Source organism: Haemaphysalis longicornis, unplaced genomic scaffold, assembly GCF_048455015.1.
Source record: "Haemaphysalis longicornis isolate Haplotype H1 unplaced genomic scaffold, Haemaphysalis longicornis Haplotype H1 scaffold_5, whole genome shotgun sequence".
Taxonomy (NCBI): Eukaryota; Metazoa; Arthropoda; class Arachnida; order Ixodida; family Ixodidae; genus Haemaphysalis; species Haemaphysalis longicornis.
In genome coordinates, this window is record NW_027526385.1 from 101697396 (window position 1) to 101709129 (window position 11734).

General features: G+C 51.0%; 1 protein-coding gene across 2 annotated transcripts; it reads left to right on the plus strand.

Moving 5' to 3' along the window:
• Window positions 1-3707: 3707 nt before the first annotated feature.
• LOC144139350 (uncharacterized) lies at window positions 3708-11498 on the plus strand. Of its 2 annotated transcripts, XR_013316156.1 has the most exons (6): window positions 3708-3852; window positions 3927-4079; window positions 4160-4276; window positions 4399-4517; window positions 9655-9923; window positions 10417-11498. XR_013316156.1 is itself a non-coding variant. In XM_077671724.1 (5 exons), exons 1-4 carry the CDS (start codon window positions 3818-3820, stop codon window positions 4511-4513), a joined length of 420 nt encoding a protein of 139 aa, XP_077527850.1. In that variant the 5' UTR covers window positions 3708-3817; the 3' UTR covers window positions 4514-4517; window positions 8384-8501. The 2 variants fall into 2 exon arrangements, 1 of the variants encoding a protein (XP_077527850.1); XM_077671724.1 differs by lacking the exons at window positions 9655-9923; window positions 10417-11498 and adding an exon at window positions 8384-8501.
• Window positions 11499-11734: the final 236 nt, after the last annotated feature.

Below are 11734 nucleotides of genomic sequence, written 5' to 3' on the forward strand. Positions count from 1 at the left end.
ATTGGTGCGTACTTATACTTGGGAAGATTCGATGGGTTAATTGACGCTGGGATCCTACAGTGCTCAGCAGCAAGGACTTCTGAAGCTTCTTTAAGGACAGAAAACCCCTTGTTTTTGTCCAAGACCGATTGCAGCTTCGCACGTGCCTTTTCGGCGACGGGTCCTTCGGGAACGGTGGCGATTCTTTCCTGTGCGTGGAGAATTAGCGCAACGTTCGTAACAAGAGTTTCTCCGGCAATTTCAAGTTTTTTTGATAGAATCCGCTAAGAACGTGAAGTTGGCGCAAAGGTACGCGAGGTCTCCTGGAAGGCAATTCACGGAGAGGACAGCTTGAGCCTTTGTGACTGCAACAGTCCGTCAATTGGAAGGCCGTTGATTACGGCCTTGCTGTCCGAAAAGTAGCAGTTGTAGTACTTAACAGCGTCTAGCCACGTTCCCCATCGTGTGACGACGGGTTCTGGCGGAAGGGGCACATCAGGCAGCATCTCCTTGAAGACGCGCACGCGAGAGGGTGCCTTCAGGAACACGGCCTTGGCTGAACCAATAAGCTCGTTGACGTCAGTGAAGTGCTTCCTCAGTTCCTCGCAAACACGATGAAGCGCATGCGCTAGGCAGGTGACATGGAGCATCTGCGGGTAGAAGGCCTTCAGGTGATGAGCGGCCTTGTGCATGTAGGCTGCAGCGTAGGCTGAGCAACAGAACCTTGGTAGCCTCGACTCCTGTAGGGTAAATAACCTTTAGGGATTTGTTTACAAAGAATTTGTTCTCTCCAAAGGTTTCGAACACACGAGGAAAGCCCTTGTCTTCTCGTGCGCCGCAAGCTTCCCAGCAAGAAAGTGAGCGACAAAGCGCCCTTTGACGTCTGTTGTTTCGTCTGCGGAAATCCAAATGCAGGAGTCGCCAAGCTCTTCTCTGATTAAAAAGAGGACCAGGTTCAAACCCATAGAATTCAGAACAGTAAATATTTCCAGGTAGAATGAATGAAGGTATCAAATTGCACTCTAAAGCGAAACTTGATGCTACATAGTGCTGATTTAGGCGCCAATTTGAGAAAAAAGGCATTTATAGGCATTTATCGGAGTTTAGGCACCAACACCCAAAATAGGCATTTATAGGCACTATAAAACCACCATAAAAGCCATCCTTGACCTCCAATTCGTGCTCATATATCGAAATGGGGCGATAGGAACGCAAGGAAAAAAATAGGCATTTGCCTTAAATCCGGTCTCTAATCCTCACAATCCCCCTCGGGGAGGTGCGGGGGAATTTTTTTTCCTGCTAATTATTTTGCCTTTATTACGAAATCTCCCATGTGCAATAATGCTTTTGTTAGCAGTACTAGCTGTAGTTTCAAGGACCTGGCTACAAATTTTCTGCATTTGACTTAACTCGAAACTCCGCGCTTATCTCAAAATTTGCTGCTAACTTTACGACTTTGAGTTAACGAGAGATTACTGTATATCAACAATTAACGTCTTCAGAAAATGCATAAAAAAATTCCCCCGCCCCTCCCCGAGGGGGATTGTGAGGATGCAGAAATGCATTGGGTGCACCGATGAGTGTGATGCGATTAATGGCGAAGATAGAGGCGAGAGTGTGAGCGTAATCATTTATTTTTTTCTTTTCCCACACCCGTCATTTCCGCTTCGTTATAGTTATAGAGAAGCGTCTTCGAGACCGCGTTGAGCGCAACCGCCAACTGCAGAGGATCGTTCACGTCAAAGTCGTCGGGAATCGTTTCGAACTCACCGTCAGCATCATCGACGTCGTCTTCCTGCGGTTCCTCTCGTTCGCCGCCGTCATCGAAGTGATCGAGCCGACTCCAATCGACCCGAACGTTGATGGCACGATACAGCGGGGTGTGTTCCAGGTGCTTTAGCCAAGCCAGGATGTTGCCGCGCTTCACCAACCCGCGCTTGTACGTTGCCGGACTCATCAGCCTCCGCTTGATGTGAACGTCGAACGCAACGTCCTCGGGTACCATGCGATGAAGGCACCGCACAACCTTCGATACGTCGATGGGCACGTTCACCGCCTGTCCCTTGATTCCAAACTGCCCGTTGCCTCGAGTCAGCCGCCTGATGCTCATGAAGGGGAGTCGAGGCGCGATAAGCCGCTCTTCGACCGGGTTCAGATCGGGAAGATGCGCCGGCCGAGGAGGATAACGGTAGCCAAAACTCACGCAGCCCTCCTCTTCGCCGCTTTGTCTTCTTCTCCTTCTTCTTCTTCAGCGGTTCCCCTACGGGAAGATGACGATGGTGGTTGAACGCGAAGCTATCTCGTGATGGATTGTTTGGTTGGCCAGTCCCTAGGGGCATCATGCCACAATCATCATCAGACGCGCTGCGGACGCCGGCCAAGGGACGCACGACAACCCCCGACTATAATGCATTTCTGCATAAAATGAGAAAGTATCGTGGGGGGGAAGGGGGGAGGTCGATAATTTATGGCGGGTCGTACTAGTTAAAAGTTTGCTCAAGCGGATTCATAACGTTTCTGCGTCTACTTTCTAAATCAGCTGTCCAAAGGCGCAGGTTCGATTCCCGGCCACGGCGGCTGCTTTTGTGATGGAGGATAAAAGAGAAAAACACCCGTGTCTTCGCGCGTTAAAGATCCCCAGGTGGTCAAAATTAATCCGGAGCCCTCCAGTACCGCTTGCCTCATCGCCTGTGTAGCGCCGGCGCGTTAAACCTCATAATCCGAAATAAATCAGCTTGACAAGTGCAAAACAGCGCAGCGAGCAACGCAAATATTGCCGCGCGCAGGCTGGGAGCTGGTGCCGGGCATAGAGTTTCTCAATGGTGCCGGGGAGCGCCGGCTGTTCAGTTGTTGACGACAGCAGCGCCGCCGCTATACTGGTTTTATTTTCTGCGCGAAAGTCGACCCGGCGGAGCAATGGGAGAGGCCGCCGCTCGTGCCACTCTAAAACTTCTAGTACACTCTAACAATACTCCTGGAATCAAATGTGCTTTCGGACCGAAAGGCACATCAGTTTACAGGCATTTCCTTTTGATGATTACTAATAAACACGAGGAACAATTACTGTTAGCGCTTATATGCCACAGCCAATGGATCGATCGCTGTCTAACGTAGCCCGTCCAAAGTAACCGTTTTTCAAAGCGGAACTTGGACGCTACCGACGATTCTGTGAGGGGCCTGTCCTGCTTGCCGAAAATTGTGCTCCCACTTTTTTTTCAAGCTCACTGGTGCGGCAGGGTAACCGTTTCGCTGACGGAGCGTGCGGCTAGGAAGAGCGGATCAGTCGGTTGCTGGCCCTTGAGGAGATCCACTCTCTCGACGATACAACGACGCTTAAGAAACAAGCCTGCGTACCAGCGCCTCTGGCGGCGGTGCCAGATGCACGCTGCGTGCCGAAAGCGATGTCGTCCCCGCACGCTGGAGACACTGTTCCCATTCTAGTTTTATTTGTGCAGTCCACGGTGCAGTCCAATAGATGCGTGGCACGCGAAAGTTTCGGGCTCGACTCTCGGTGCGGGATACAAGTGGACGGACGCTCTTTTCAGACCCCAACTACTTCCAGAACACAATAAATCAGCAGGGTGCGGAAACTGTGTCGTGTCTCTGATCTCTGAATGCTTTAGTTTTTTTAAGAAACCGGGGTACGATTACCGCACTACTTGCTGCCGAACTTCTTGAAGCGCGGAGGAATGGTAGTGACGCGGCCTATATATTGCCTGTCGCCCCGATGCCGCCATCAAAGCTTTGGCGAGCGCGGGAGAGCGAGTCCACAGGCAGTTGATCTCCCAAGGCCGTGGAGCGCGCGCGTGAGCCATTCCAAATTGTACTGTTCCACAGTATGGCGCCCGACGGCCCCGAGAGTCGTGAGATCCGGTGAGCCAAGTCTCTGGGATGCGGGGCGCTATTTAATTGCGTTTGTAATTGACTTTCCTGTGGCGTTGTTTCAGGCTGTCTTGCGTTAAGTGTCGCCAGCCGTCGCCAAACGCAGTTGTCTGCTCCAACCAACACCTGGTGTGCTGGTCGTGCACTTACACCGAGGAGGGCGTGCTGCGAGGCGGCGGCTGCCCGTACTGTCGCCGGGGGCTCGTGCCGCCTCGCCGGTAGTTTTTTGCTCACCTCGTGATTTGATAGTGTGATTTTGAGGGGCTTATCTCTATCGACTCTATTCTTCTTCGCGCAGGCCGGATGGAGCGCGGAATGTGGTTAACTACCTGCTCGAGATGGCCGGCGTGCGCGCGTGTCCGTACAAGGGCTGCTGCGCCACAGTGTTCACCTGGTCCTCGCGCCATCATTACCGGTTAGTGTCCGGAATCATTCTCTTGCTACCTTGTTACGATTTGCGATTGGCGCATTTCTCGTGGCCGACGCCCTGCCAGCTGCCTTTGTGAAGCCTGTCTTATCGAGATATTGCTTTCGCAGTGAGCACCATGGCGTCCAGGCCGATGCGTACGAGGCCAGCGGCAGCGACTCGGGTCCCGAGCAGCGGTGCCCCTCCCCCTCGCCCAAAAAGCGCAGCAAGCGTCAGTCGTACTAAGCAGGTAGGCACGACCTCGGGATAGCGATTTGTTCACTGGGTCTACCAACGAAGGCATTTGTTGCCAACGCGGCATTGTATACTGCGCAACAATTGAGGGCGAGTGGAGAGGGTAGCGTTATTTCGAATCAACTTCGTCACACGGGCACATTGATATCCGGATATAAGCGAAGCGCGATTGACTTTTCGAGCGCCCTCGGCGCATCGTCGCTGCTACTGGGCACGTTTCAATCCCGAGTGCAAAGTTATTTAGTCCGCGGCCCTGATCCCTTTCGACTCGGGGCAGGCCGCTCCGGTTGTGGCAGCAAGTGAGGCTGTCAACGGGCCCGGCGCCCCAGCTGCTGATCATGCAGGAAGTGCGCCGGGTGGAGACGTTTTCGAAACTGCGGCAGTATCCCTCCCGACGACGCTGTCGTCGTTTGATGTGCGAGGCTTGCTGATCTTTCGTTTTCTTTTGTGGTGCCCTTGAATGCCAGGCTGTCTGCTGATGACATCGCTTCTTGATGTTCGGTCGTGCATCTTTTGGCATTCGCGGAGCACATGCTTTATCGTCTAATTCTGGGCACCACACAGCCGAAACGCTGCATGCACGTCCAATAGCCCGTGTCGCCTTTGCTGCGTGAGCAGGGATCCCGTGTGTGCTTGGAACTGCAGGGCTCTGTCTCTTCCTTATGTTTGCGGTACTAGGCGAGGCTTTGCTTTTTCGAGACCCCATTGCGCCAGGTTACCCAGCCTTCGAACCCAGTCGAGGCCCAGTCTCTGCCTTGTTCTTTTCCGACACGCCTGTCCGGTGGTCCGTCCGAAAGGCGTGTCGTACTATGTCGGACGCGGATGCTGAATTCGCGCGTCGAGTGAATGGACCTCTCTCGGGGTACGTCACAAGGCGGCCGTGATTTCAAGGCAGCGCACTTGTTCGGTGCGGCCGTGCGGGTGGTTCGCAAAACATTCGGACCAGCGCACGGCGCCTATACGCCTCGAGCTTCGCGATGTCCACCACTTCTCCGCGGCGTCTACGGGAGCAGCGCTGCGCAGCTGATAGGGGCTGATGGATGCAGTGTTTAGGTTCTTTTTCGCTTCTTTTTTTGTCTTTCTGCGCCCTAAATAACGGGTTATCTTCTGCTTCTATGTTACGAGTTGATGGCGTGAGCATAAAAAAGACGGCCGTGGCCATCGGATGTATGACACATAAGGGCAGCGAAAGACTATGCCTGATAACGGCGGAGCGTACCGATGCCGCCGATTCACTCGTTCGTCAAGCTCGACCTCAAGAACAGTCAGTTTTCTTTATTTTTTTTTTTCTCGAATTCGATTATGTGACCCTGCCCCTTACTAGAACTGTGGAGAAATGCCACGCTTTGTGTTCTTTGCGATGGAGAGGCTTGTACTGCCCTCTTATGTTACTGTTACGCCAAACAACTAATTGCCATTTTATTGCCAAAGATAACAACGAAATAGGGAACGTTATTTTTATGCCCCGTTTTCATTGACTTGGAAACAAAGATATTATTTCTTTAGACAGAAGACAGATTTAAACTCCGCGTCATAAAAAAACTGCGCCTGCTGCACATTCACAAGGATTTCACTGCGCCGAAGGTCAGTGAAATTTTTTGCCCTATTTCACGGCGACAGGAGCCGCCATTTGCAAGTTGTTACGTAACACACTTCACTTTTACGCAGGCTGAAGTTGCCAGTGCGTAACGTAAGCATTCCTACGAGCTGTTTATATTACGTCATGTATGCTCAGCCAATCGGAGAGAGGTCGTGATCTAGCCATATTGTTGCTGGATAGCCAATACAGGCCTACATTATCATGTCTGATACATTGCACTTAGATTTTATTGCCAGGCAAGAATTATGTGCTCTTTCATGAGACAGAAACAATGCCAACGTTAAAACTGGAGCTAGTAAACTTCATAAAACGTCAAAATGGCGAAAACACGCACAGTCTCTTTGTCAGCCGGAAGCACGTGAACAAACCCCAGTTTTGGTCACGTCCAGTTTTTTATCCGTATCAGGGAAAGGTCGACTGTGCTTTGGATCGACGCCCCATAATGAAGAGATACTGCAGGCTCGGCGAGAGTTGGCACATGCGCAGTAAGCACTGGCTGCGGCGGCTGTCGTCTGCTAGGCCTTCCCAAGAGGAGAATGCTGCCCCAAATTTCTCCTTTGCTTATCAGACTGCCTGCCGGACAGCCGCTAACGGTGCGAAGAGGGCAAGTGAAAGTTACTAATACCAACAACCTTATCATTGGACGAGCAATCTCGAAAGTATTGGCGCAGTGAACCTTCTCGTTCTTCACACTGCTTTGCGTACGGTGAGTATGCAAAGAAGTGTCATAAGCGAAGGAAACGATTAGGGGCTGCACTACGCTCCTAGCAGAGCCCAGCAGACGACGGCCGCCGCAGCGAGTGCTTACTGTGCATGCGGCCACTCTCGTGTTTGCCGTGCCACTGCGTCATACGGCGCTGATCTACCGAGCAGTCGCCGCTCCCATGATGTTGACAAAATTATAGGCGGACGCACTTATCTCTTCTTCGCGGCCGATACATCTCACAGCGACTTTATCGCTGCGGGTTTTATTCGTCGCGGGTTAGGTCAATTTTAAACACCGTTAAAATTTGTGCGCACAAACGCGGTTAACTCAGAATCACAACCAGGGATAAAAAAAGTGCGGGCAAATCAACTTTGTGGAGCTTGTTGAAAAGCGAAGCCAAGGTAAATATAAATGGTAGCGAAGCTTCGGGCGAAAAGCGGTTCAAAACCTATTGCCAGCTACATCAACATGGGGGGCTTATGGGAGTGGCGAGTGAAGCTCGACTAGGTGAGGAGGGAACAAACACTAGTAACAAAAAACCAAGTTTTGTTCAACAATAAAACAGCATTAATATTTTACGAACGATATTTATTTTTGAATCATATTTATTCAGGCACAGTGTGCAAATAATTTATGAAAATGTTGTTCATTCTCAAAAACCTTTTTTTTTGTAGCGCCCTCTGAAGAATGGCACATGTCATTTCTCTGTGATGCAGACCTTGTAGTGCTCGGAAATGGCGGGGGGGGGGGGGGTACGTGCCCGGTTCCCGGTTTGCCACCCACGGCAATCAAAATAAACAACTGATTGCTTTTATACAGCAGTGGGAGGCATGAACACAGAATGAAGGTTCAGAGAAAATGCAAAATGTTTTTATAAACACCGAGGCGAATCATATGACAGTATGCTTAAGTGCGTTTCTCTAGTCACGAGTCTGTACTAGTTAAGCTGGCGTTGACTTGAAGCACATACGCCAAGGGCTCGCCAACTTGCGTCAGATCGCAGTGACATGAGCCCTCAGCGATCAGAGGCCTGCTAAAGGTATTTTGAACTCAAATTTTTGCGCTAATGCCACCAAAATGACGTCACTTTCTGGCCGGATCTTGCGTCACATCCTGTTTATTTTTTTGTTCCGCCGGAAGTGTTCTCTCCTCACACAGATCGCGCTAAGCCCCATGAGCAGCTTGATGCGCCATTTTCTGAACGTATGGGCTTCTATGGAAGCTTCGCTACCAGTTACATTTACCTTGGCGAAGCTTTATACAACACCTACCCACCGGTGACTACGGCCGGCTTGAGTTTATGACACGTTACTTTGTACCTGTAACACGTTCTTTATTATCACTTCGGCATAACGTACAGAACGACCTCATGCGCGGTGTGATACGCACTGAAACTTTGCGTTTTCAGCGCAGTTATATTCTTCGTGAACGTTAAGTCAACGCACGTTGAACGGATGGTAGTCGGTTGTTTGGTATCGGTGTTGCACACGAGTCCTAACTCTTCGAGGACGAAATGTACGAACCACTGGCGCGCACGCGGCCGTTAAACGTGCAGTGGTTGGAGCGCAGAGCGGGGCGAGTGGTCGCGTGGCGCTATCACGTGACATTCAGGGAGAACGCCGGGGGTAAACCCGCAGATGTGCTCTGTGAATGCACCGTCTGCCCCCTCCTCCGCGTGAGCTCAAAGTTGAAGCGGTAAGACAACGAGCTCTCGCTCCCTTTCTCTATTCATTTCAGGTTCATTCCTGGCGGTGCCAGAAACTGCTTTTATTTGTTCGCGGGAGTCTTCAGTTGACACCAACTGCCGCGACAGAACCCTTGGGGGGCAAACTTAATAAGCTTCGCTTTAAAACACAACCAAGGACTTTCCCCTTCTAACTAATTACTTCCAGGTCCTTCTAACCTGGCTTTTTTGCGCATGGCCATGGGGTTGCGTGGAGAAATTATTCTTCGTACACGGCACCGGCGGAGTAACCTTTCGTCTATCCATACGAAGCTTCGCTTTAAAATGTATTCATACTAGCCGTTAATTGGCGTATTCATGGGAGGTTGTGGCCATTAACCTACACCAGGCTGGCCAATCCTGCTCTGGTTAGGGAGTGCGTTACCGGCACTGAAGAAGAAAGAGTATGACAGCTGCATCTTACCGGTACTCACTTACGGGGCAGAAACTTGGAGGCTCACTAAGAGGGTTCAACTTAAATTGAGATCGACTCAGCTGGCGATGCAGTGGAAGATGATGGGTGTAACATTAAGGAACAAGAAGAGAGCGGAGTGGTTCAGGGAACAAACGCGTGTTAAGGACATATTAGTAGAAATTAAGAAGAAAAATGGACGTGGGCAGGGCATGTAATGCGAAGGAAAGATAACCGTTGGTCATTAAGGGTGACAGAGTGTATCCCTAGAGAAGGCAAGCGTAGCAGGGGGCGGCAAAAATTTAGATGGGCAGATGAGATCAAGAAGTTTGCGGGGATAAATTGGTCACAGTTCACCGGGGTGATTGGAGAATAATGGGTGAGGCCTTTGCCCTGCAGTGGGCGTAGATTGGCTGGTGATGATGATGATGATACTAGCCGTACAGTGAGCATATTCAGCAATCATATTCCTGAACACTGCACCGACACTGTTTTACCTGTTTCTTGGGCGTACTTGTACGACAACTCTTCCGGAGCTCCTCGCAGAGTGTTTGTGTTTGGTACGTTAACGAAACTCGTCGGCACTCACACCGTGCAGTCATTAAGTGTTCCCATACTGTTAAATAAACAATGAGGGTGTGGTCGGTTGTAACCTTCAAGGCTTCCGTCGTTCACCTGCGTTCACACGCAGGACGTAACGAATGGTACCGCGGGCAACATCGTGCAGCAGTGCAACCAGCACGTCAACCGTCAGAGGGAGCAGTCCCAGATGGCGGCGATGCAGCGCAAGCTCCACGTGAAGATCTGCCACTAGGAAGAGACGCTGGACAATTAGCAGCGCTACTAGCAGGTCTGCCTGGCAAACCTGGCTTCCACAAGCAAGTCGCACGGGCAGTCGCTTCCGACGGGACATGGGCAGCAGCAACCCGACAGCGATGTCGCCCACCATAGGCCGGTCAAGTGAGTCGCTTCTCGATCACTTTGCCGTACCGCAAATGGCACCCTTGTGCCTGTGATTAAACCTCCACGACCTTTACGGTTCTGTGCATGAATGCGGTAAACTACTCTCCCTCAAGCAGATGTTTTAGGAGCCATATATTGAAATACTTAGCACTCCGGCGAGGCTACGTGGGAGAACGGCATTCAGGGGGAAGACTTCTGGAGAGGGATATCATAAAACATGGCAAAGGAAGGAGTGGGGAGGCGTGAAGGTTTGCTAGTACTCTTCGTTGGGGCGCATGGCTGTACTCAGTGAGGGTACTTCCTATTGAGGCGAACTGCGCGTTTGTTCGGGACTTTGGCGCATTCCGGTGATTCCCAGGTGGTCTCATTGAATTCGTACATCGTGACTACAGTGTACATCATAAACAGATGATATTCATGTGCCCTAACATCGATTCTGACTGCTTTTTATCACTCCCTAACTTTTCCGTGTGCCCGGCTCGACGACCAGGTACCGGAGTGCGCTTAAGTACTTTGGTGCCAGGATGCACAAGAATGGCGGCCTGCTCAAGGTGTCCGGCCTGGAGACGAGCCAGCTCAAGAACGTAAACTTCTGGATTGGCCCCACCGATAGCGCATGCCTGTTCAGCGTCGGCGCAAAGTTCCGGGCGTCAGAGCCGACGAGGCGACCATCGACGTCCAGGAGCTCCTGCAGCGCCAGTATGGTCACATCGCTGTCACCGAGATCTTCCGATTGGGCCAGGGTCAACAACAATCTGCTGCTGTTCTGCCTCTACAAGAAGTTTACGAAAAGTTGGAGCCCAGTTGTCTCTGCTTCGTCAACCTGATGCGCGTCATTGTTTCGGACGGGAAAGCCACTGGCTGGAAGGATTTTTTGGGTAATTTGGGTAGGGAAGTGCAAGCCAACGGACATGTTTTTTCTACGTTGTAAGACCGCGAGCTAGTCAGCTTTCATTTTATGTTACGTGCGCATAGTTTTTCACTTTTTTTATCATGAACCTGGGGGCCTTATTATCTGTGGACGTATTTCTTACTCTGGCTAACTCGGGTACAAGTGGAGAACGGCGACAGCTCATGTAGTGTGCCACTCCGCTGAAGTGAAAGACCCGGATGTCAACCTGCGCTCGCATTTTGAACAGAGATTGCGCTTAATGTGTGACATCTTTTTCACATTTAGATTTGTTGTGCTTGCTTCCGGTATTTGTAAGCAGATTAAGAGCGATCAATCGCGGAAGCGACTTGTGTCACGTTAAAGATGCTCGCAGTAAGGAACTTTTTCACGCCACACGGAATAACATCCGGCTGCGGTGATGAAGCGCGGGGGCCGCTTCCGTTGTCGTTATTTAGTTATCCGAGGAGCAGAGTGTTGCGCTGCCCTGTGCCGTGCGAAAGCGCATCGATTTATTTTATTGTACTGACAACCGGCAGACTCCGACTGACTACCACTGTGCATTCCATTTAAGCTCCCAGTATTTAGCGTTTTATGTTTACGACCGCACTGTTGCGAGTGTGTACGTGTGTACAGAAAGAGCTGGACTGAAAAAGGCTCAGATCAATTATGTGCTATTTCACGAATAAACAAAGAAAACCACCTCACACCTGACTCCTGATCGGTACAGTCATGGGGGCCCCGGAGGAAACCTTGAAGGAAGCTGCAGGACATGGAAGACAGCTGTAGGCTGTGGATGCCGAAATGCTGTTTCCTCCGCCGCCGCTATTTAACCGGTAATGGCTGCCGATGCATCTGGAACGAGAGTTATTGGCACTTCATCTAACGGGATGCCCAAGATTGGGTCTGCATCCACGTG